Source organism: Ranitomeya imitator, chromosome 10 (assembly GCF_032444005.1).
Source record: "Ranitomeya imitator isolate aRanImi1 chromosome 10, aRanImi1.pri, whole genome shotgun sequence".
Lineage (NCBI taxonomy): Eukaryota > Metazoa > Chordata > Amphibia > Anura > Dendrobatidae > Ranitomeya > Ranitomeya imitator.
The window spans coordinates 97262279-97289625 of NC_091291.1; the positions used below are offsets into that span (position 1 = coordinate 97262279).

The following is a 27347-nucleotide window of genomic DNA, read 5'->3' on the forward strand; positions in this document are numbered from 1 at the left end:
GACCTGACAATAACCCAAAAACATAGAACGAGCTCTGAGACGTGGGAACTCTGCTGACCGCAATCCCTAATCCTCTCCAACCACACTAGAGGCAGCCGTGGATGGCGCCTAACGCTCCCTATGCAACTCGGCACAGCCTGAGAAACTAGCTAGCCTGAAGATAGAAAATAAGCCTACCTTGCCTTAGAGAAATACCCCAAAGGAAAAGGCAGCCCCTACATATGACTGTGAGTTAAGATGAAAAGACAAACGTAGAGATGAAATAGATTTAGCAAAGTGAGGCCCGACTTTCTGAACAGAGCGAGGATAGGAAAGGTAACTTTGCGGTCAACACAAAACCCTACAAAAACCACGCAAAGGGGGCAAAGAGACCATCCGTACCGAACTAACGGCACGGAGGTACACCCTCTGCGTCCCAGAGCTTCCAGCAAGCAGGAAAAAACAAATAGACAAGCTGGACAGAAAAAAACAGCAAACAAAATAGCAAAGCAGAACTTAGCTATGCAGAGCAGCAGGCCACAGGAACGATCCAGGAGGAAACAGGTCCAATACTAGAACATTGACTGGAGGCCAGGATAAAAGCACTAGGTGGAGTTAAATAGAGCAGCACCTAACGACTTCACCACATCACCTGAGGAAGGAAACTCAGAAGCCGCAGTACCACTTTCCTCCACCAACGGAAGCTCACAGAATCAGCCGAAGTACCACTTGTGACCACAGGAGGGAGCTCTGCCACAGAATTCACAACAAATCTGCTGCCTGCAACATGCTTCAGCATGACGGGTTTGGCAGTGGGTCAGTAATAGTGTGGGGTGGCATTTCTTTGGAGGGCCGCACAGTCCTCCATGTGTTCGCAGAGGTAGCCTGACTGCCATTAGGTACCGAGATGAGATCCTCAGACCCCTTATGAGTTGACCTGCTGGTGGGATTGGCCCTGGGTTCCTCCTAATGCAGGACAATGCCAGACCTCATGTGGCTGGAGAGTGTCAGCAGTTCCTGCAAGATGAAGGCATTGAAGCTATGGACTGGACCGCCCATTCCCCAGACCTGAATCCGATTGAACACATCTGGCACATCATGTCTCTCACCATCCACCAACGTCACGTTGCATCACAGACTGTCCAGGAGTTGGCGGATGCTTTAGTCCACGTCTGGGAGATCTCTCAGGAGACCATCCGCCGCCTCATCAGGAGCATGCCCAGGCGTTGTAGGGAGGTCATACAGGCACCTGGAGGCCACACACACTACTGAGCATCATGTCCTTGTCTTGAGGCATTTCCACTGAAGTTGGATCAGCCTGCAATTTGATTTTACACTTAGATTTTGAGCATCAATCCAACTCCAGACCTCCGTGGGATATTAGTTGTGATTTACGTTGATCATTTTTAGATTTTATTGTTCTCAGCACATTCCACTATATAATGAATAAAGATTTCCAACTGGAATTTTTCATTTAGTGATATCTAGGATGTGGGATTTTAGTGTTCCCTATATTTTCTTGAGCAGTGTATATATACATACACACAATAGTCCTATTAAGTTTGTACAGTTTGTATATTCACAATGATAGCTAATTCGCAGATTTTGGAGAATTTTTCGCAAAATATTTGTAAACTTGTAGACCGGTTGTCGCATTTATGGATTTCTAATTTAAGTCAATACTGCTGCACTGTAAGAGAATTATAACAAATATTTGAGACAATGAAGAAAATCTGCACAGTGTTATGTAAATATAAAGAACAGGTAACACATTGGCTTATCACCACTATTCCGCTAAATGACAAACTCAGCTCTAAATGACAACTTATTAAAATATGTAGAGACCTATTCAAATTTATATCAATTTAGCTTGTCCCGTCCTGCAGCCAAAACAGACATTTCTAAGACACTCACCATTTTTTTCAGTAAAATAATCATCAAATAAGTTAGTGGAGAGGTTTGTATTATACTGCAGAGCTGCACTCACTATTCTGCTTGTGCAGTCACTGTGTACATACATTACATTACTTATCCTGTGTTACATCCTGTATTATACTCCAAAGCATTTATTAAAATTCTGCTGATCAGTACTGGAAATCTAAGCAGACAGACCACCAAACACACTAATGCAGAGGTAAGATCATGCAATGCTTAATAGTATTATAATAATGTAGTGTACGTACAGTGACTGCACCAGCAGAATAGTGAGTGCAGCTCTGGAGTATAATACAGGATGTAACTCAGGATCAGTAATGTAATGTATGTACACAGTGACTGCACCAGCAGAATAGTGAGTGCAGCTCTGGAGTATAATACAGGATGTAACTCAGGATCAGTAATGTAATGTATGTACACAGTGACTGCACCAGCAGAATAGTGAGTGCAGCTCTGGAGTATAATACAGGATGTAACTCAGGATCAGTACAGGATCAGTAATGTAATGTATGTACACAGTGATTCTACCAGCAGAATAGTGAGTGCAGCTCTGGAGTATAATACAGGATGTAACTCAGAATGAGGGCTATCAAACTTTTTTATATGGTTAGGTGTTGCAATGAGCTGTTCGTGACGACATGACGACCAACCAAAGATTTTCTTCTCAAATATTCTCATACTGATAGGTTGCGGTTTGCTGCAGCATCTTTTCTGCACTCCCATTTACACTAGTTTTTCACACAGTGCCCTTGATTGGCACAGACAACTCTGTGAAGTTCATGTCCTGTTATGAGAACCGATGGTTTATCTGTCAGTTAATTCTGCTTTTTTTTTCCAAACCTTTTTTGTTTCTGCAGTTTTTTGACAGGACTGGGGTGTCCAAACTGCATCGAGTATTTCACATCACAAGGTTTACAGAACATATACCACCTGCAGAACCTAACTATGGAGGTAAATAATGGGGGGGAATCCTCTAATAATAAGGGATCACAGCCAGACTAAACAGGGGAGGCTATCAATCACCTGGACTAGCCACAGCAAGCAGTCACTGTGTAGTGTAGGGGCAACCATTAAAGGGAATCGGTCACCTCATTTTTCGCATATAAGCTGCGGCCACCGCCATCAGGGGCTTATCTACAGTATTCTGTAATGCTGTAGATAAGCCCCCGATGTAACCTGAAAGATAAGAAAAACAAGTTAGATTATACTTACCTGGGGGAGTGGTCTAGTCCAATGGGCGTTGCGGTCCGGGGCCTCCCATCTTCATACGATGACGCCCTCTTCTTTTCTTCCTGTCGCGGCTCCGGCGCAGGCGTAATTCTCTGCCCTGTTGAGGGCAGTGTAAAGTACTGCAGTGCGCAGGGCCTCTCTGACCTTTCCCGGTGCCTGCGCACTGCAGTACTTTGCTCTGCCCTCAACAGGGCAGATAATTACGCCTGCGCCGGAGCCGCAACAGGAAGAAAAGAAGAGGGCGTCATCGTGGGGGGTGGTACGGTCCGATGGGCATCACGGTCCGGGTCCAGCACCTCCCATCTTCATGCTATGACGTTCTCTTCCTGTCGCGGCTCCTGCACAGGCGTAATTCACTGCCTTGTTGAGGGCAGTGTAAAGTACTGCAGTGCGCAGGCGCTGGGCCTCTCTGACCTTTCCTGGTGCCTGCGCACTGCAGTACTTTGCTCTGCCCTCAACAGGGCAGATAATTACGCCTGCGCCGGAGCCGTGACAGGAAGAAAAGAAGAGGGCGTCATCGTGGGGGGTGGTACGGTCTGATGGGCGTCACGGTCCGGGTCCAGCACCTCCCATCTTCATGCTATGACGTTCTCTTCCTGTCACAGCTCCTGTGCAGGTGTAATTCACTGCCTTGTTGAGGGCAGTGTAAAGTACTGCAGTGCGCAGGCGCTGGGCCTCTCTGACCTTTCCCGGAGCCTGCGCACTGCAGTACTTTGCTCTGCCCTCAACAAGGCAGTGAATTACGCCTGCGCAGGAGCCGCGACAGGAAGAGAACATCATAGCATGAAGATGGGAGGTGCTGGACCGGAACCGTGACGCCCATCGGACCGTACCACCCCCAAGTGAGTATAATTTGTTTTTCTTATCTTTCAGGTTACATCGGGGGCTTATCTATAGCATTACAAAATGCTGTAGAGAAGCCCTTAATGGCGGTGGCCGCAGCTTATACACGAAAAATGAGGTGACAGATTCCCTTTAAACAATAGAGGTCTCACCACAATCAATAGACAGACATACAGACATTACGTCTCCCGAGAAGCCATGTTTATTTAAAAAAAAAAAATCTTTGAGAGTGTTGAGCACTTGTCACCGCACTTTTCAAGATCCTTGATTATCCTAAAGCCCGTACTAACAGACTGTGTATGAGCAGGTGTGAATATGACTGTACCGGGGGCTTTTCTTTGAAAGAATAATGTTTAAAATGGGGGAGGTTTAAAACATAAAACGGACATGACAGGTTCCCTTTACGGAAGTACTCCTTGTCAGCAGTTTTCATTCTCTTAATATATTGCAGTCATCATATTATATAGCATTGTGTGCTTACAATTGCTCATTTTGTCTTTCTACCCAGATAATTTTCCTATTTTTTCTCTGCTCCATGTAGAAACAGGAAGTCTCTTGTTCCTGCATTTATCATTCCCCTCTTCAGTTCCTGACACAGCTGCTCCCTCCTCCCTGCCAGGGACGTTTGCAGTGACTCGTGACTCACGCATGGAAAATTGACCTCCTGTTTCTACATAGAGCTTAGAAGCTAGTCAGTTTTTAACGATAATATGTCATAGACCTAATGGAAAAGAGAAGAATTATCTGGTTAGGAAGGAAAAATGAGCAAGTACACAGAGCTATGTAATATGACGATTTCAAGATATTAAGAGGATAAAAACTTTGATGCGAGTGCTTTTTTAATGACCACGTCAACGTTCAGTTCAACTCTTATGTGATCTGTGGTCATAAATAAGCACAGAGAAGTTCTGAAAAAAGGAAGCTATAAACTTTGTCAGAACAAGAAGACTTATGGATTCTAAGTTGACTCATTCTGTAGCCAGCAAATGATTGCAATGGTGTCCACATAACTGAAGTCTTATTTCTGCATGTGATAGCACCATATAGAACCAAAAACACATGGGCTACTTGAACATTGAACAAGTCTGTAAGAACCTGTTCACACCACCAAAAAACTTGAAGACAAAGCACAGTGAGGTCAAAAATACTCTGTTGTAAAAAAAAATCACAGTAATAAGCAAGTGCTTGTCAAAAGATGGAAAAAACAGGGTATTTAGTTGATACGTTTTTTTTGCAAAAAAATGTATACTAAGCTGCTCCACCAATCGTCAAGGTATACCCATATAGAGCAGTCCTATCTAATATATATAATCCCTATCTGATGTATTTAAAACCTGATCATCTGTATAGTACCTGTATAAGCAGGGTTCAGAGAAGGAATATCCATGTGGATATGCAGGACGGAACAGCTTAAATGCAAATGGCCCACAGAGGAGTGATGGACTCCCCAGTCTTGTAGAAACAAGAGAACAATTATAGAACAAAAAACACATGCTCTCAAAATTCTTTTTATTAGGGGATTTTTACAGTATAGGGGATAATGGGTCAGGAAAGCTATGAAGGGAAAGGGGTTATTGAGGAAGAGGAGAGAAGGGAAATGAAGATCATCTTAACATAGTTGCACCACAACAATTAACATACCAAGTGCAAAAATAACATCAAATAAAGTATAGACTAAAAGTATTCCGGCAAAGTAATAAGACATCATATAAAGAGGCTTTTCGAAAAAATTACGTTCCAAGAGGACCATTTGGAATTATATTTAGGTAGAGAGTTATTAATTATAGCTAAGGACATTTCAAAGGAGTTTCGAGAGAACATGATATCAGTTATGTCAGAAATAGAGTATCCGTCGATTTCCACTTTTTATTTTTACATTTTTATGACCGAAAAAATATGTAAAGAAACCTAATTTTTTGAGGGAGGTCATCAGCTTCCAGAAAAAGGAAAGCCAACTGGGGAGAAATTTTGACGGGAGACTCATTTATTTTATTCAATATTAAAGACGCGTCTTTTTTTTTTAGTATCGGAAGTTTGGGACATTCCCAGAACATGTGAAGAAAATTATCTCTTTGACCACAATTCGTCCAGCATAAATTGGATTGATCGGGAAATGCGTTTTTTAAGTCTAGTGGGAGGGTAGAACCTCAAATAATTTTTTCCTCCCATTTATCTAGGAGGAAATTATTATTTAGATCTTTTTCCCCATCTCCACATATAATTCAGTTTTTCAAAAGAGACATCAGAGTTAAAAATTGAATAGATATTCTTCATATTCCAAATTGAGTTATTCATAGGATTCTCGTAAAGAGTAACAATTTCTCTTGAAAGGGTCAAAGGTAAAGTGAATTTATTTCTAATATATTTTCTTAATTCTAGAAAATGATAGCTCTTTCACTCTCAATTCAAGGGTAATATCTATTCAGTGAAGACAAATGTTCACATTTCTGAGATAGGAGATGGCAGTTGGTGCTTGTAACATTCTATGGAGAGGGGAGGAGCTAAAGGCGGACATTCTGCTGCAGGAACCAAAGAACTTCCTGAGCACCAACTGTCATCTCCTATCTTAGTAATGGGAGAATGAAAGGTGAGACCAGGAGGAGAAAGAAGCAGATTATGCTAAGATATATTACAAGGTTCCTTAATTTCATGTGTAGCATAGGTTTATTGAAAAGAAATTAAAACCACTGTTTACTACTTAAATATAACCTTGTCTCTCACCACACTAGCTGGATCTTTGCTTGCCGTATTATCACTTTACCTCCATACTGGCCAGAGCTCCACAATCCTTGCTTTCCTGCAGTATGGCTGGTTCTTCAACTCTGCTTGCTGTGCTCTCATCACTCTGCCTCCACTTTCACGCTGCTATCCATCAAACGCGCACTCTTTCCTTACTGCCCAGGCTATAGAGGCCCACAGGGACCAAGCATCTCCAGGTGGAAAAAAATCACTATGGGTTGGGGGCATTAAGCGTGGGGTTACAAGGTAGCATGGGAAGGGATAGACGGCGTTCACGGCTCACGGTTATGAAGATGACCATCGCGGCTGGTGGGATTTCTGCCTCTGCTTTTTCTACGAAAACAAAAAATTTCCCTTCAGGAAACAGTTGATTTTCCTTGCCATTGACATTCGGGATGGGTCAGCTCAGTTGAGTAAATGTTTAATGGATGGCCTTGTACATGTGTTTTATAATTTTGGTTTTGGACATAATCATAGGTCAATTTGTAACATATAAGGGTTTAATGAAACCTACTGGCTATTGACAATGTGATCCTTAAGGAGGATTCCAAGAAAGCTGGAAAACCAATTACACATGCCTTTGGATAGCCTAACCATAGAGACATAAACTTATCATATACCTGTAAACAGACTCACATAGTCTTCACCTTGATCTCCCCTTGTGTGTCTCTCTTGACTTTCCTAAATCCCTTTTTTGATCTTTTTGGGACTATTAGAGATCTCGCTAAATCTGCTGTGTCTGTTCTTGCAGGATCTTGGAGCACTGAAGATTCCCGAGCACTATAGAAGTTTGATATGGAGGGGAATCCAAGAGCTGAACAAAAGCCATGACTATGGAGCCCAACAGCTGATTCGATCCAGCAGTAACGCTTCCACCATTTCCATCGGCAGCTCAGGTGAGCTCCAGCGTCAGCGTGTTATGGAGGCTGTACATTTTCGGGTACGACACACCATCACCATTCCTAATCGGAGTGGAGCCGATGATTGGGCCGACTTTGGATTCGATTTACCCGACTGCAAAGCACGAAAACAGTCTATAAAAGAAGAGTTTGCAGAATCCGATATGAACTAATATATCGAGAACTGGGATGGCGTTGACCAAAATTACTCAGATTTTGTCAACCAAATGAAGCCAAAGGCAATTCCATTCAGAAGTCAGCACGAAAGGTCTACTTGTGGTGACTTTGGTTTCATCTGGTAGGGTCCACAGTAAGGTCAATGAAAATGGGATGATCCAAGTGCTTCTTTTCTTTTTGGAAGCACAAAAGAATGAACTTGATGTAGGTCCTTAGCAGGTACCTTATAAGTGGATGAATCTCTTTAGGCAACTATCATTAAGGGTTTCCTGGATCATCTTGGACATCTCCATGGCTTCACATAACCTGGGGAGTTTTCGATATCTCAAGATGTCTGCTCATTGCTGACGAGACAACTCTTCGAGGGGTACAACACAGAGGACTTTCCTTTCCAATGAACTGCCAAAAAAAGTATTCAAACCACTGTCTGTTCATTGTGTTTCGATAAACAGACATTTCTGATGTTTTTTTGAGAACATGTTTTCGACAAAACATGTGAGACCTAAAGACCTGCACCGAAAAGGGTGTTATTATTAAAAAAAAAAAGTTATATATAACTGGGTTCAGTCAATTCAGCTACGTTTTAGGGGCATAAATATCTGTAATTTATGGCTGTAACCTACGATGTAAATATCTCCTGTCTCCTCAGTCCCATAATATTTTTGTTTTTATTATTTATCTGTAATATAAACTATTCATTGTTTGTAGAGTAGTAGTGAACAGTCCCGTGTAGGGGTGTGCAGACCCCTGTACCGTGAGGGTAGGAAATAAATCTTGATATCTTGTATGCTGTATTATTCATTCACAAGCTGTGCTTTATTTGACTAATATATTTAATTTTTTTTAGAGTTTTTGACTCTTTATTAAGATTGTAAACGCCCGGATTCAGGGTTGACATAACCAGTTTTGGTATTTGTGAATGAATATGACAAACTGGGAAAAAGTTACGGTAATGGTCTATATTGTGTTGTGTGTCGTATACAGTAGGACACAATTTGCTGCATTATGCAGTTATAATTCCCAAGAATTCAAGCCACATTTAGGCCCAGGCTCCATGTTGGATACTTTTTGCCTATCGCAAGATGTTCTTTTTTGGAGACCACTAAGGAAACGTCATCAGTGATATGTGTGTGGTTCAGTATGCACATAGTATCACGTCTATTACTAGTGTATGAACAGATCCTAAATAGTAAAACCTACGAAACCAGTGATGCGTTTAAATTGGTAGGCCCGGGCCCCAAACATCTCTGTCGAAACATACCTCCCGGCCTGCAACCCTCTCAGTAGAAATATTTAATTAGCTGGGACGTCTTTTGTCCTTTTAGGGGTAAGGATATCAAAGAGAGGGGTCTTTTACCTGAAACTCCCCTCTATTAGCCAGACAGTCAGCTGATAGTTAACAGTAAATACTCACATAAAGGGGTTTCTAGTGGGGCACCTTTAGGACTCTCCATCATAGTCTCCTGTCCACTACGAACAGTAAGAACCTATAGGGGTCCCCAGCTGACGGACCTCCACTGACTAGGACGTATCTGATTGTCAGATGGGGTACATGAAGTAATATATTAGACGATTCATTTGGGTCTCTGAACGTAATGTAGTCATGTTAAAAACAAACAAGAAAACATTTTATTTGTGTAATCACGTCACAAAATGATGGATGCCAGGATGGACTCTGCCCCATATTTGCTGCCGCTGGCTTTCCCCTCTTCCATTGGTATATGTACATACCGTGAATTGGGATTTCCATATTTACACCCGTTATCTCTGCATTCTTTACATTAGGTTTATTATATGTGTTTTAAAGGCATGTTCGAGTAGGAAGAAGATATCCCCTATCCAAAACCTTGGGGATAATTTTTAGACCAGTGACTGTCCATCCACTAGGACCCTCCACCACTCACCAGAACAGGACACTTGTAGCCAAAAGTGCAATGCATACGTGTGACCGCCGCTCCACTCATTCCCTATGGGGCTGCCGGAGCGCTAAACTCCACTTTTTCCAGCAGTTCCCATAGAAAATGATCAGAGTAGCGGTTGCACATGCTCTCCTTTGTAGCAGGGATAAAAGTGCCCCATTTCAGTGATTGGTGGGGGACCTGACGGATGAAGCGCCAATAATCGAAAAGTTAGTACCCAGGCTTTAGATAGGTGATAACTTCTACTGACTGGTGTTACCCTTTAAAGGCTAAAACTTGCAAAATTTTCATAGAAACTAGTTACTAATCAGTATAAACATTTTAGCTCACAAACGGAACACTGAATAATTGGCCATCAGAGTCCTATTTTTCCTCAATGGCAGTAGTTATCAAATAGAAAACCAGATCAATGGGAGGCAGAATATTCAGTGCAACATAGGGAACCTGCGAGAACAGCAGCCTAAAAATATTGTTATTGCTCATAACAACCAATCAGATTTTAGCTTTAATTCTTTATTACCTCTCAAAGATAAAAGCAGTGATCTGATTGGTTGCTATGAGCTCAAAGCAATCACCTCTGGGAATATAAAGGTCCTCATATTTCACTATGGCTCTGAGGCCAGTGTGGACCATAAAGGTGGACAGTTGTCCATAGCAGCCAATCAGAATCCTGCTTCATTATAACAGCCAACATCTGATTGGTTCTTATAGGTAACTGTTGCACCTCTTGTCTGCTCTGTTTCTCATACAAAAGAGCCATTTTTTTAGCCCAATTATGTATTTTCTATAAACTCGACCATGTATAAAATAGGGGAAGAGTTTGCCAGCGTGACCAGTCCTCTATTGTCTGCACTGTGTTTTTACTGTATACAAGGCCCTGTGCTGTGCATGTATATACAATATGTGCATTTTCTTTTTTCTATATTTTCCAGTCGGCTTTATGATAGAGGATTTTTTATGTATATTTTGTTGGGTATACCTTGCAGGGCAAGGACATTTAATAACACATCACACGCAGCTTTATAATCCCATGTCACCACCGCATTATGTACAATAAAACACATTCAAATGATTTTTTTTTTAACTTAATATTGTATTAATGTTTAAAAAAAAAAAAATGAATAAAAAAATTGGTCAAAGTGACGAAAAGTAAAAATCTAAAATAATAAAAAAATGTTTTTGGATCACAGATTCAAATAGGGATATTCTGCAGCTATATCCAGTGTAGACAATCCTCCGTGAGCTAAACTCGCTGATACACTGTAGCAAACGGGACAGATGACAGGTTTGTGCCCATGACAGCCGAGATCGAGGCAATGGCCTCAGTCACCACGTAAGGCCCGATTCATTATTGCATTTGTTTCTCTTTTTTGTTGAATTTTAATTTGCCCCTTATTTTTATTTTACAGTTATTTTATGGTTTTGCCTTTTTTTTATGTTCACCAGTATGGTCGGCATTTGAGGTTCCCGGATGTTTTTGTTTGACTCAATTGTGACTTTTTTTTTTTTTTAAATCGCAAACTTTTTGCATAAAAAAGGTTCGAGACAAATAAAAAAAAAAACATTTTTGATTTTGTGCAAAATTTATTAACTGTACGCACCACTTTGAATAATTTGTTAAAAAATAATTTGTAAAGAATAATAACAATGAATTGGGTCCATAGACAATCACGCTCAAAATTCAATCGTTTTCCTCAACCTGTTATTATCTGTACCCTGCTGTTTGCGAAAATACAATTTCCATCAAACCCCACATAATGGGAGTAGTAGTTTTGTAACAGAGGGCAACATTTCAGGGAAAACTTATTTTCCTGTCGCCTAATATTTTATGTATTTTTTTTTACATGTGGATGATGCTGTAGCGTTTTAAAGCACTTTATTGCTTTAAGATCCTCGTTTTCGGGTTTGGTGGCACGCCGATGCTGCTGGCGGGCAGTGTTAGTGCCTGGAGTCCGGACCTGGTTGTAAATACTGTAATCTGTACAATGGAACATTCATGGGAGAACTGAGATTGTATTTTTTTGTTGTGATTCGTGTTCTTTTTTTCTATGTCACATAATAAAAAAACCCTCAAGCAATCATTGTGTCGCTGGATTATCGAAAAATCCTTAATCACTTACAACTCACAAATGTATGTCTACAATTAGTGCAGCGCCCTTTAGAAACAGGAGTAATCCCTATATAAAACAATACTTGGAAGTCAGAGCCCTGCAGCTCCTCTGTGCCCATGACAACACTTCCTGTCTGTACGCTGCTAGTTCAGCTTTATCATGGGGACATTGTGAAGATTCTAAACCAATATTGGTATAAGCAAGTCACTGGAAGAGTTGACATGGGGACACAGAAGCATAAGAGCTGCAGGCTTTAAGCAAAGATAACAGGCGCACTTCTAGGACGTGGCATATATACTCGGGTCAGACATGACATTGGGACCATGAGCCGCACGTGAAATGTTGCACCTTACTAATATTAAGATGGATATTGTTGGATGGTGCTTGTACACACAAGCAGTTTTGCAATTTACTGCTTATTAAAAATTTTAGTTGTTCTTGATATATAAAAACTGTTCTTTTTGTTTGTTTACACCTTATTGCCTTGGAAACCGACCATCTATGTTACGCAGCAGACCAAACACAGTGCTTAAAAGAACCTTTCTATTGAGCTTGTAAGCACGGCTTTGAAGTTTCAGAGGATCGCTGGAGCATGCTGCTACTTCCTAATCCCAAATATCAAAAATATGACCAGCACCTCCAAACAGAATAAGACGAGTGTGAACAGGAGCAAGCCGTCACGTCTATTCAACAAAACCAAGAAACTACAGCTGCACTCAAATGAACACCGAATATATGAAATTGGAACAGAATTACTACTATAGAAAAAATGAAGGCACTTAGCGCACATACTGGCCAATTCTTGAGAGCCCATCAGCCGTGACAAGGCGCATCCCTTTGTTGGGACCCTACACCTAACATGATGCCTCTCCTGGTCTGAAAAGCCTAGAAATTTAAGGGCTGGCAGAATAAAGCTCTAAAGGGGTACGCCTTAGGCTGATGAAGAGTGCCTAGTTAATATATTAGAAATATAAAAAGACTGACAGCACGGCCAAACAAGTGTAAACAGGTGCAAGCCGTCACGAATATTCAATATAACCAAGGAGATACAGCTGCACTCTGAAACGCTATAATATGCAAACACTGAATGTATGAAATTGTTAGTACATTACTGCTTTAGAAAATATGAATCTACTTAGACCACAAATTCATGGGAGCCCAACAGCCAAGGCAAGGCGTACCCCTTTTCATACATTCAATGGTCGCATATTATAGCATTTGAGAGTCCAGATGTATCTTCCTGATTACATCCTAATCCCAGATGGCTTCAGCATTGAGCTTACAAGCTAAACAGCAGCGGTGGTCGGTCTCCTAGGAAACAAGCTGCAAACAAAAGTGTTAATATTCCAAGAACGACTGAAATTTGTTAATATGCTGTAAATTGCAAAAATACTTGTATTTATAAACACTATCCATCTATGAAGGTGGGACAAACCCTTTAAGCACATGTACATATTACTCCATGTTCACCTGTTTTAGCCCAACTATGGCCTGTGGACACCGAATTCATATACTCTATACCTCTTGCATGTTCTCCTTTTTGCATTATCCTTTGTTGTGATGGTTACAAGATGTTTGATTTGCTGTAGATTAGACTGCCTCTCTTTGTGACGCAGACTGGTCTAGCCAAATAAAAAAAGGCCACAATTGGGACAATTTCCATCAATTTTACCAGCATTCAGATAGAGTGTTTCATCGCTCATGAGCACATACCTTTACTCTACCGAACACTTAATGCAGAATAAACTACTTGGATCCTTGTATGAAGCTGCTTGGTTTTTTTTTTAACTATTTACTGTTGCCATCACCGCTGAGCCCAGTGATTGGCTGCAGCGGTCACATGCTGTAGACAAGACATCACTGCTGCAGCCTGTCAAGGAAGTGTGGAGGCATCGGAGGTTGAGAAAAGCTCATTTTCTTATTATTTATGCTGGGCATGCCTCTGCAGGAAAAAACATAATGCTGGAAAATGATTTTAAGCTGCCCCCTAGTGGTGACAATAGGCAGTCTATAAGTGTGAGGAAAAAAGAAGAACTCACCAAACCTGTGATTATTCCCACATGAAGACGTATGACACAGAGCTACAATAAACACGAATAAAGAGAGATAGAGCGTTATCTTTATACTTCATAAATAATGTGTACATTATATACAGCTCTTATATAGGCTACAGTCACAACTTGCTAAAGGTTCATGTCTGCAATTATTGGACACAATATATGGTAAATCCATAAGAAAAAAGAATATTTACCTGTAACTGCTGGGCAGTGATATTATTAATAAGAATTTTTGGTCTTTCAAATGCATAGAATAAATGCCCGGCTTCTACACAGACACAAAGGTACAAACAATGCAGCTGTAAAATGCATGGACAGGCTGCTGAAGACTGTAATAACAGACTGGTTACTGCGGCACAGAGTGGAGCCATCACCTTTGATGATCATGTACTGGGTCAATACTAAAAGAAGTCCTGGTGCATTTTGGGATATATTTAAAGGGAATTTGTCAGCAGGTTTCCTATGTCATCTGAGGACAGCATGATGTAGGGGCGGCAACACTGATTTCAGTGATGTGTCACTTATTAGACTGTCTTTTGTTGTTTCAATACAATGAGTGCTTTATTAGCAGGAGATTATCACTGCAGGACTAGCTTCCCTGTCCCTCCTGGTCCAACCACGCCCCTAGCACTGACTAGCAGAGGTCAATATACAATGTACACAAAATGCTGTGGTGTGGACGAGGGTTAGCTTTCTGAGCTCTGCTGCATGCTGCATCTAAAAATTCTGTGTCTATCACAACTGTTGCACTCCGTAAACTAAGTGATACATCGCTGGAATCAGGGTCTCTTCCTACATCCTGCTGCTCTCAGATGAGGTAGCAAAAACCTTGTGACAGATTCCCTTTAAGTTACCCATTTCCCAAAAGGGGTGGCAACAAAGAGGATAGAGCTTCCTTTCTTAGTACAGAAGTGATGAGCACTGGGGATGTCACTTCACTTCTTACACACAGAAAGAACTCCTATCATAATTGTCATTTCCACTTTCCAACGCAAACATGAGGACTATAGGGGAGAGGAGAAAGTGGAGAGTATATAGTCAATTTTTTTTTTATCTTAAAATGAATGTCCACTTTTTAAATGCATTGTTTTTAGTTCCAAAAGGTGGTGCTGATAATATAATTGAAGTAGTCGAGCTCCAAGAGTTCCAAAGACCCTGCATAGGAATCATGCCAACAGTTATTCTGCTGTTAGCCTGCAGCATCCACTAGGGGGAGCTGGGATTACAGTACGCTGCTATACACTGAACTCAATAATAATGCTGTGTGTAGTTAGCTCCCTCTAGTGGTGGAACTTTAATACTTTCAATTAATTAAGACTTTCAATTAAAGTATTTGAGTATTCAATTAAAGTATTCAATTAAAGTATTCAATTAAAGTATTCTGACAGGGAGAAGGACTTGGGGATCCTAGTTAATGATAAACTTACCTGGAGCAGCCAGTGCCAGGCAGCAGCTGCCAAGGCAAACAGGATCATGGGGTGCATTAAAAGAGGTCTGGATACACATGATGAGAGCATTATACTGCCTCTATACAAATCCCTAGTTAGACCGCACATGGAGTACTGTGTCCAGTTTTGGGCACCGGTGCTCAGGAAGGATATAATGGAACTAGAGAGAGTACAAAGGAGGGCAACAAAATTAATAAAGGGGATGGGAGAACTACAATACCCAGATAGATTAGCGAAATTAGGATTATTTAGTCTAGAAAAAAGACGACTGAGGGGCGATCTAATAACCATGTATAAGTATATAAGGGGACAATACAAATATCTCGCTGAGGATCTGTTTATACCAAGGAAGGTGACGGGCACAAGGGGGCATTCTTTGCGTCTGGAGGAGAGAAGGTTTTTCCACCAACATAGAAGAGGATTCTTTACTGTTAGGGCAGTGAGAATCTGGAATTGCTTGCCTGAGGAGGTGGTGATGGCGAACTCAGTCGAGGGGTTCAAGAGAGGCCTGGATGTCTTCCTGGAGCAGAACAATATTGTATCATACAATTAGGTTCTGTAGAAGGACGTAGATCTGGGGATTTATTATGATGGAATATAGGCTGAACTGGATGGACAAATGTCTTTTTTCGGCCTTACTAACTATGTTACTATGTTACTATTTTATTCTGGCTGTGTATTTTTTACAATCTGACTATGGGGTTAACAATGGGGAGTATTATAGACGCCTCTCCATTACTAACCCCTGGGCCTGATGTCAGCTGACAATACAAAGCTGACATCAACCCCAACCCTATTACCCCACTTGCCACCGCGCTGGGGTAAGTGGGAAAATTGGCACATCTTATGGATGCGCCACTTCTGGGGTGGCCAAGGGCTGATGTTCTCAGTCTTTGAGGGGCCAATATCTATGGCCCCTTCCTAGCCTATTAATATCAGCCTGCAGCTGTCTTCCTAGGCTTTGCTGGTTATTAATTATATGGGAGACCCCACGTTAATTTTTTGGGGGGTCCCCCAATTTATTAACCAGTAAAGGCTAAGTATACAGCTGTGAGCTGATATTAGTAACCTGGCAAGCTCTATGTTTATTATCCCCTTCCTAGACTATAAAACATCAGCCCCATCTGTTGGAGTTCCCTTAGCTGGTTAAAAAAAGTAGGGGGATCCCTAGACATTTTTTTTCTTTAATTTATTGAATTATTAGTTAAATACATGTACAGTAAACTACACATCCCTGAACTGATTATATATCTCAATGACATTTATCTATATCTGTATCTAACATTGCTTTATTAGTTAGTAAGATAGCTTGAGATGACAGAATTCCTACATGTAAAAGCTGATGTTAAAAACGCACTGTATACGGATGTCAGGTGAGAAAATTCGCATTGTACTCTCACATGACACTCATCCAACTTTTCAGGACCAACATTGGATCGATTTTATAAACGCAGATGAGTGTGAGCCCTAAGGGGGAGTACTCATGTCATATATACAGCTGAAACCAGAAGTTTTACATACACTATATAAAAAGACATATCTGCATGTTTTTCTCAATATCTGACATGAAATCAGAATAAACCTTTCCTGTTTTAAGTTAATTAGGATTACCATAATTATTAATATTTGCCAAATGCCAGAATAATAAGAGAGATAATGTTTTATGGCAATTTTTATTACTTACTGCAAAGTCAAAAGTTTACATACATTTCATTAGTATTTAGTACCTTTGCCCTTAAACTGAATTACTGGAGTCAAACCTTTGGGATCTCCTTCCACAAGCTTCTCACAATAGTTGGTCGGAATTTGGGCCCATTCCTCCTGACAAAACTGTTGTAACTGATCCAGGTTTGCAGGTCGCCTTGCTCGCACCGGCCCTTTCAGTTTTGCTCATAAATTTTCAATAGGATTGAGATCAGGGCTTTGTCATGGCCGCTCCAAAACATTGACTTTGTTATCCTTAAGCCACATTGGCAGTATGCTTCAGGTCATTGTCCATTTGGAAGACCCATTTCCGCACAAGCTTTAACTTCCTGGCTGATGTCTTGAGATGTTGCTTCAGTATTGCCACATAATCTTCTTTTCTCATGATGCCATCAACTTTGTGAAGTGCACCAGTCCCCCCTGCAGCAAAACAACCCTACAACATGATGCTGCCACCACCGTGTTTCACAGTTGGGATTGTGTTCTTAGGCTTCCAAGCTTCTCCCTTTTTCCTCCAAATGTAGCAATGGTCATTATGCGCAAAAAGTTCAATTTTAGTTTCATCAGACCACAGGATATGTCTCCAAAAATTAAGGTCTTTGTTCTGCTGTGCATCTGCAAACATTAGTCTGGCTTTTTTATGTTTCTTTTGCAGTAATGGCTTCTTCCTGGCAGTGGCCTTTCAGCTCATGTTGATACAGTACTCGTTTCACTGTAGATAGTGACACAATCTTACCAGCTTCCGCCATCATCTTCACAAGGTCTTTTGCTATTGTCCTTGGGTTGATATGCACATGTCGGACCAAAGCATGTTCATCTCTGGGACACAGAACCCCTCTCCTTCCTGAGCGGTATGATGGCTGGACATTCCCATCTTGTTTGTACTTGCGTATAATTATTTGGACAGATGAACGAGGCACCTTCAGGTATCTTGAAATTGTACCCATGGATGAGCCAGACTTGTGCAAGCCCACAATTCTCTTCCTGATATCTTGGCTGATTTCTTGAGACTTTCCCATGATGCTACACAAAGAAGCAGTCTGTTTCAGGTGTGCATTAAAATACATCCACAGGTGTGTCTCTAATTAACTCAGATGTTGCAAAAAAAAAAAAAAAAAAAAAAATTATATATATATATATACAGTGGGGCAAAAAAGTATTTAGTCAGTCAGCAATAGTGCAAGTTCCACCACTTAAAAAGATGAGAGGCGTCTGTAATTTACATCATAGGTAGACCTCAACTATGGGAGACAAACTGAGAAAAAAAAATCCAGAAAATCACATTGTCTGTTTTTTTAACAATTTATTTGCATATTACGGTGGAAAATAAGTATTTGGTCAGAAACAAACAATCAAGATTTCTGGCTCTCACAGACCTGTAACTTCTTCTTTAAGAGTCTCCTCTTTCCTCCACTCATTACCTGTAGTAATGGCACCTGTTTAAACTTGTTATCAGTATAAAAAGACACCTGTGCACACCCTCAAACAGTCTGACTCCAAACTCCACTATGGTGAAGACCAAAGAGCTGTCAAAGGACACCAGAAACAAAATTGTAGCCCTGCACCAGGCTGGGAAGACTGAATCTGCAATAGCCAACCAGCTTGGAGTGAAGAAATCAACAGTGGGAGCAATAATTAGAAAATGGAAGACATACAAGACCACTGATATTCTCCCTCGATTTTGGGCTCCACGCAAAATCCCACCCCGTGGGGTCAGAATGATCACAAGAACGGTGAGCAAAAATCCCAGAACCACGCGGGGGGACCTAGTGAATGAACTGCAGAGAGCTGGGACCAATGTAACAAGGCCTACCATAAGTAACACACTACGCCACCATGGACTCATATCCTGCAGTGCCAGACGTGTCCCACTGCTTAAGCCAGTACATGTCCGGGCCCGTCTGAAGTTTGCTAGAGAGCATTTGGATGATCCAGAGGAGTTTTGGGAGAATGTCCTATGGTCTGATGAAACCAAACTGGAACTGTTTGGTAGAAACACAACTTGTCGTGTTTGGAGGAAAAAGAATACTGAGTTGCATCCATCAAACACCATACCTACTGTAAAGCATGGTGGTGGAAACATCATGCTTTGGGGCTGTTTCTCTGCAAAGGGGCCAGGACGACTGATCCGGGTACATGAAAGAATGAATGGGGCCATGTATCGTGAGATTTTGAGTGCAAACCTCCTTCCATCAGCAAGGGCATTGAAGATGAAACGTGGCTGGGTCTTTCAACATGACAATGATCCAAAGCACACCGCCAGGGCAACGAAGGAGTGGCTTCATAAGAAGCATTTCAAGGTCCTGGAGTGGCCTAGCCAGTCTCCAGATCTCAACCCTATAGAAAACCTTTGGAGGGAGTTAAAAGTCCGTGTTGCCAAGCGAAAAGCCAAAAACATCACTGCTCTAGAGGAGATCTGCATGGAGGAATGGGCCAACATACCAACAACAGTGTGTGGCAACCTTGTGAAGACTTACAGAAAATGTTTGACCTCTGTCATTGCCAACAAAGGATATATTACAAAGTATTGAGATTAAATTTTGTTTCTGACCAAATACTTATTTTCCACCATAATATGCAAATAAATTGTTAAAAAAACAGACAATGTGATTTTCTGGATTTTTTTTTCTCAGTTTGTCTCCCATAGTTGAGGTCTACCTATGATGTAAATTACAGACGCCTCTCATCTTTTTAAGTGGTGGAACTTGCACTATTGGTGACTGACTAAATACTTTTTTGCCCCACTGTATGTATATATATATATATATATATATATATATATATATATATATATATATATATATATATATTTCTTACCGATAACGGTATTTCTCTGAGCCCATGACACCACGGAGAGAATCACGGGCGGTGGGGATCCGCCCACCAAGGACAAGAAATCTACAGATAAAAAGGCGGTACCTCTCTCCCGCATCAGTTGTTTACTAGAGAACGATGGGAGACTAGGAAATAGAGTCTTACTTTAACATTACTTAAACTTAATTGAGATACCGCGTGACTTATTCAGGTAATTAGCATATGGCACTATATTAGTGTGCACACCCATAAGTGAAGGGACGGGAGGAGGGGGGGGTGATGTACGGGTGCCGTCATGGGCTCAAAGACATACCGTTATCGGTAAGAACTATATTTTTCTCTGACGCCCATGACGGCACCACGGAGATTGTACATTCAGGGAGGGACCACCGCTTCCAGAACCCTTTTACCGAAGGTAAAGTCTGAAGAGGAGATAAAGTCCAATCTATAGTGCCTATAAAATGAAAATCCGATAAAAAAAAATGTACACAAGAACAAAGTATAAAAAATACAAATTTTTGGTTTCCCACTCTGTGACACCTACCAGGTTTAGTATTTTGTTGTTTTGTATGTTACTGTTTTTTGTGTTTTTTCTTTAATAAAATTTGTATTTTTTATACTTTGTTCTTGTGTACATTTTTTTATCGGATTTTCATATTTTTCTGTACTGAACAGTTATTGTGTCCATCTAATGGGTAAAATAGGATTAGAACTAGGTTATTATCATGGTTTAATTAGATCTTTATTTGGTATGTGTATACCCCTATTTTTATTGACCCGATTCCTTCTGTTTTCAGTGCCTATAAAATGTAGAGGGCAGCACGGTGGCGCAGTGGATTGCACAGCAGCCTTGCAGCGCTGGAGTCCTGGGTTCAAGCCCCACTAAGGACATCTGCAAAGAGTTTGTATGTTCTCTCCGTGTTTGCGTGGGTTTCCTCCGGGCACTCCGGTTTCCTCCCACATTCCAAAGACATACTGATAGGGAATTTAGATTGTGAGCCCCAACGGGGACAGCAATGACAATGTGTGCAACCTGTAAAGGGCTGCGGAATATGTTAGCGCTATATAAAAATAAAGATTATTATTATAGATGGTGAAGACCAGGTAGCAGCTCTACATATCTGGTCAATTGAAGCTCCGCCCAAGAAGTTGCTACTGCTCTCGTTGAGTGAGCCTTGACATCTCCCGGGACGGACATTCCACTTGATGAATATGCTAGGCTGATGGCATCAGTCCTGTTGGCAAGTCTGTAGGTCTCCCATCAAGGACAGGAAACCAACTGATGCGGGAGAGTGGTACCGCCTTTTTATCTGTAGGTTTCCTGTCCTTGGTGGGCGGATCCCCTCTCTCCGTGGTGCCGTCATGGGGGACAGAGAAAAATAATAAAAATGCCTTAAAACATTCTCTCTCTCATTATTCTGGCATTTGGCAAATATTAATAATTATGGTAATACTAATTAACCTAAAACGGGAAAGGTTTATTCTGATTTCATGTCACATATTGAGAAAAACATGAATATGTATCTTTATATATATTGTGTGTAAACTTCTGGTTTCAACTGTAAATTCCATGTTTCACCAAGAACATTTCTTTGATAAGCAATTTTAGGGTAATGTATCCACTTCAAAGCCGCATGTGTCAGCTGGTAACAGTAACCCTGACCCTCATATGGTGCCCGATGACGGGGATTTTGTGACTGAACAGTGAATTATTTTCCAAAATGACAGAGGACATGTTCACGTTACCATATAAATTTCTTTGTTTCTGTATTGATGATTTTAGCAAAGAAAGATCTCCCTCATGAAGAAAGGAAAAATAAAGATTATTACTTTGGATACAAAGGAAGGCCATCACTGTGCACTGTCAGGGCAGTGCCAAACTGAAAGTCAATTGCAAGTTAGTATTTCTAGAGGCCACGGCTATACACGGGGGAAAATACAAGGAGTTTTAGGCCAATATCTTCCCCCAGAATTGAGCCTTGGGAATAAGGCTATAGCGTCATATAACCTCAGTCTTGATAATGCATATGTCCACAGCTTCATTTGTCATGTCGACAGCAGAGCCACTCTGCCAGGACTTTTCAGCAGCTGACGCCACTCTCAGCGCACAGACATACTGCTCTTTGGTAATGATTGGGTGTGATATGCCTGGAAAATATAAGCACATCAAGTTATGTAACTTCTGCAGGCGATATGTATTGTGACAACCTGAAGGTCTATGGACGTAACCGTCACCGACTATTGTGATTTTTTAATCACATTGTAAATAAATTACATTGCTTATCTTGTACTTAGTAACATCCTGTATTATACCCCAGAGCTGCAATCACTATTCTGCTGGTGCAGTCACTGTGTACATACATTACATTACTGATCCTGTACTGATCCTGAGTTACATCCTGTATTATACTTCAGAGCTGCACTCACTATTCTGCTGGTGCAGTCACTGTGTACATACATTACATTACTGATCCTGTACTGATCCTGAGTTACATCCTGTATTATACTCCAGAGCTGCACTCACTATTCTGCTGGTGCAGTCACTGTGTACATACAGTACATTACTGATCCTGAGTTACATCCTGTATTATACTCCAGAGCTGCACTCACTATTCTGCTGGTGCAGTCACTGTGTACATACAGTACATTACTGATCCTATAATGATCCTGAGTTACATCCTGTATTATACTCCAGAGCTGCACTCACTATTCTGCTGGTGCAGTCACTGTGTACATACATTACTTATCCTGTACTGATCCTGAGTTACATCCTGTATTATACCCCAGAGCTGTACTCACTATTCTGCTGGTGCAGTCACTGTGCACATACATTACATTACTTATCCTGTACTGATCCTGAGTTACATCCTGTATTATACCCCAGAGCTGCACTCACTATTCTGCTGGTGCAGTCACTGTGTACATACAGTACATTACTGATCCTGAGTTACATCCTGTATTATACTCCAGAGCTGCACTCACTATTCTGCTGGTGCAGTCACTGTGTACATACAGTACATTACTGATCCTATAATGATCCTGAGTTACATCCTGTATTATACTCCAGAGCTGCACTCACTATTCTGCTGGTGCACCCACTGTGTACATACATTACATTACTGATCCTGAGTTACATCCTGTACTATACTCCAGAGCTGCACTCACTATTGTGCTGGTGCACTCACTGTGTACATACATTACATTACTGATCCTGAGTTACATCCTGTACTATACTCCAGAGCTGCACTCACTATTGTGCTGGTGCACCCACTGTGTACATACATTACATTACTGATCCTGAGTTACATCCTGTATTATACTCCAGAGCTGCACTCACTATTGTGCTGGTGCACTCACTGTGTACATGCATTACATTATCTAATCTGTAAAGCCTGTGTTATATAACCATATCTGCGCTGGCACAGAGGAGTGGTTGTTTATCATCAATGATATAACTTCTTCACCGAGATCATTGATAAGTTGGAATAAGAACATAGAAACGTGGCTTTTGCACTGACCTCTGATGGTGCGGATGAAATGTCTGAAGAGCTCTTTGTAGGCTTCTCTGTATCTCTCGTTGTGAGTTTGGTAGGGCGTAGGGAAAGATGAGCCATTCTCTATAATGCACAACGGGTTCTGATTGTCTAAACGTAACGATCCTTGTAAACCATACAACTAGGAAGAAGAAAGCAATGACATGTTACATGGAACCAATAGCCAAGGAGCCATTGCTAAACCTCCAGGTCTGTGAGCTGGCCTTCAGCAAACATCACCAGGACCTTTCATATTTGAGAAAACCCTCTTTAAACACCCTTTAGGACATGCTTAATGAGTGGGAGGTCTTCTATTGAGGATCCTCATTTCTTGGCCAGCGCGGAGAGTGGTTACAGTAAGTGTCTCTCCTCTAGGAGGACATGTGCTGTATAAAGCCTCATGCACACATCAGTATTTTCCAAATACGAGAAAAATGATCTGATTATTTTGATTAGACTTTGAGAGTTCGGTCCAAGTCTCATTAGTTTTTCTCGTACGTGGAGGAAAAAAAAAGATGCTCTCCACCTTCTGAATTCTGTCAGTCCGTGAAAATGAGAGGACACTCCAATATCATCCGCGTGCAGTGTGATTTTTTTCACAGACCTCTTTACAGTGTTCATAGAACGACCTGTCAATATGATATTTCAGGTCAGTATGAATCCTGCAATATCAAAGTTGTATAGGTTTCTTTTGGTTTTTTTTTTGTGTGGTTAAAACAAATCTGAACTTTGTAAAAAAAAAAATACATTTTTGTTTGGGTGGTTTATTTTTTGAAAATGGAAGCTGGCTGAAGGAATATTTTGTGTGGCGGGCTGGTATTTTTTACTGATACCGTGTTGAGGTACATATGATGTTTTATTAGTTTCTATTGCATTTTCTGTGAGACGTGTAGCAGCTGAAAACCAGCAATTGTGGAGTTTGTTTTTCCCCCCACTTAAACAACATTTCCTGTACGCTTTACGTACCCTTTTCTATTTCAATATACCCGACTTTTACATTATTTTATTTTTTAAATGGGAAAAGAGTGTGATTTTTTTTTTTTAATATATATTTTTATAACTTTTTTTTATATTTTACTTAATTTTTTAGTTTACTTAGGGGGGGAGGGGGCTTGAACCCTAGCTTTACATACTGCAATAACTCTGTTACAGTTACTGTCTCATACAGTTGTGTGAAAAAGTGTTTGCCCCCTTCCTAATTTCCTACTCATATTTGTGACAGTTAAATGTTTCAGATCACTAAACAAATTTCAATATTAGACAAAAATAACAAGTAACACAAAATGCAGTTTATAAATGAAGGTCTTTATTAAGGTATAAAGAAATCCAAACCTACAGGGTCCTGTGTGAAAAAGTGATTGCCCTCTAAACCTAATAACTGGTTGAGTCTCCCTTAGCAACAACAACTGCAATCAAGCGTTTGCGATAACTGGCAATGAGTCTTTTACAAGGCTCTGGAGGAAATTTTGCCCACTCAGCTTTGCAGAATTGTTGTAATTCAGCAACACTGGAGGGTTTCAGAGCATGAATCACCTTTTTAAGGTCATGCCACAGCATCTCCATCGCATTAAGGTCAGGACTTTGACTAGGCCACTCCAAGATCTTAAATTTAGTTTTCTTAAGCCATTCAGAGGTGGACTTGCTGGTCTGTTTTGGATCATTGTCCTGCTGCACAACCCAAGTGCACTGTCACAAACAGATAGCCGGTCATTCTCCTTCAGGATTATTTGGTAGACAACAGAAGTCATGGTTCCATTTATCACAGCAAGTCTTCCAGATCCTAAAGCAGTAAAACAGCCCCAGAGCATCACACTACCACCACATTTTACTGTTGGTATGATGTTCCGATTCTAAAATGCTGTGTTACTTGTACGCCAGATGTAATGTGATATACACATTCTGAAAGCTTTAACTTTTGTCTCGTTAGTCCACAGAGTATTTGCCCAAAAGACTTGGGGATCATTAAAATGTTTTCTGGCAAAACTGAGACGAGCCTTCATGTTCTTATTGATCAGAGGTGATGTTTGCCCAGTCTCTTTCTTATGGTGGAGTCATGAACACTGACCTTAACTGAGGCAAGTGAAGACTGCAGTTCTTTGGATGTTGTAGCTGACAGAAAAATTCTCATGTAGAAAAATTAAAAAATTACACTTTATTGATCAAATACAAACATAAAACCAAGATTAAAAAGAGAATCTACATACATGGCTCGGAAGGTCATAGCAAGAAACTGGATGAAAGAGGAGCCTCTCTCGAGGAGAGAATACATCAAGTATGCGGGGAAGATCATAGCCTTAGAAAAGGGAGTATATCAGAAAAGAGGGAAAAGGGTTCTGTATGACAAATTGTGGGCGCCTTGGTTGGAACTGGGTTAGGAGGAGATTAAGGGAAAATAGGCCTGAGGAGGTTTTGCCTATAAAATAATGGTATATAAATTCATAATGAAGGACATTATATTATACTAAAGTATATAATGCTATAAGACATGTTAAAAGAAGGACGTGAGCTGTCTAAGTGGGAAAGGGGCGAGGGATGGGGATGAAGGGGGGATGAGGATGAAGGGGGGGTGGGGATGAAGGGGGGGTGGGATGGGTAAAGGGGGTTAATGCTGGGGGGGGAATTGAAACACGCATGTGTTACTTTTAAATGTTTATTGCATTTTATAAATCAATAAAAATCTATTTGATTAAAAAAAAAAGAGAATCTACTGCAAAGTATGTTGCTGGTAAGCATATAATAGTTTATTATAGAAACGTTCACTAGACTTCACATCAGATACATACAGAACAAGAAGTCCATATGGAGAAATGTGCTGTTATATTAATAAGACGTCTCAGGAGAAACACATATTACATATCTCTATCTAATATCAGATGAGAATCATAATGACAGTCACAAAAAATAGGACAATCTGCATATATAGAATATATATACGGTATATGATTCTCATCTGACTCCACTAGGTGGAGACACTGTGCTACGTATTGCTGTTTCATGAATAGGAGACAGAGATATCTACGGGTAATATGTGCTTCTCCGGAGACGTCTTATTAATATAACAGCACATTTCTCCATATGGGCTTGTAATGTTGTCCTATATGCATCTGATGTGAAATCTAGTGAACGCTTCTATAATATAAATCATTATATGTTTACCAGCGACATATTTTGCAGCAGATTCTCTTTATAATCTTGGTTTTATGTTTGTGCTTGATCAAGTTAAATTCTCAATAAAGTGTAATTTTTCTACATGGGAGTTTATCAGTTGGCTATATGTTCTATTTTACTCCCATATAACTTATAGGACCTTCTTAGCCTATCAGTTCTTTAGATGGTGTTGTGGGGTCATTTGTGACCTCTTTGATGAGTTGTCGCTGCACTCTAGGGGTAATTTTGGTCACCGGCCACTACTGGGAAGGTTCACCACTGTTCCATGTTTTCACCATTTATGGATAATGGCTCTCACTGTGGTTCACGGGAGTCCCAAACCTTTAGATATGGCTTTATAACCTTTTCCAGACTTATAGATCTCATTTACTTTGTTTCTCATTTGTTCCAGAATTTCTTTGGATAGCAGCATAATGTCTAGCTTTTGAGGATGTTTTGGTCTATTTCACTTTGTCAGGCAGATCCTATTTAAGTGATTTCTTGATTGAGGACAGATATGGCTGCTATCAGGCCAGGGTGCGGCTAGGGAATTTGAACGCAGCTTCCCAACGATGTGACAAACCACACGTAATTTATATTTTAAAGGGTGGGGGGGGCAATCACTATTTCACATAGTGCCCTATAGGTTTGGATTTCTTTTTCCCTTAATAATAAAGAACTTCATTTAAAAATTACATTTTGTGTTTACTTGTGTTATCTTTGTCTAATCTGAAACATTTAAGTGTGACAAACATGCAAAAGAGTAGGAAATCAGGAAGGGGGCAAACACTTTTTCACACAACTGTAGTTCA

At 40.7% G+C, this 27347-nt stretch overlaps 2 protein-coding genes across 6 annotated transcripts in view; one reads left to right on the forward strand and one right to left on the reverse strand.

Annotated features, from left to right (window-relative positions):
* TP73 (tumor protein p73) overlaps window positions 1-11799 on the forward strand; it is a 134843-nt gene extending 123044 nt beyond the window's left edge. For 3 of the 4 annotated variants that reach the window (XM_069741683.1, XM_069741684.1, XM_069741685.1), the window contains 2 exons: window positions 2772-2865; window positions 7478-11799. In XM_069741683.1, the coding sequence (XP_069597784.1) occupies window positions 2772-2865; window positions 7478-7798 (415 nt within the window). In that variant the 3' untranslated portion in view covers window positions 7799-11799. The remainder of the gene's footprint in view (window positions 1-2771; window positions 2866-7477) is intronic. The other variant, XM_069741686.1, reaches the window with a different exon arrangement.
* A 9801-nt stretch (window positions 11800-21600) lies between these two features.
* LOC138651054 (myo-inositol 2-dehydrogenase-like) overlaps window positions 21601-27347 on the reverse strand; it is a 37236-nt gene continuing 31489 nt past the window's right edge. For both annotated transcript variants that reach the window (XM_069740994.1, XM_069740996.1), the window contains 2 exons: window positions 23374-23530; window positions 21601-22003 (listed from right to left, as the gene is read on the reverse strand). In XM_069740994.1, coding sequence (XP_069597095.1) covers window positions 21855-22003; window positions 23374-23530 — 306 coding nt within the window. In that variant the 3' untranslated portion in view covers window positions 21601-21854. The remainder of the gene's footprint in view (window positions 22004-23373; window positions 23531-27347) is intronic.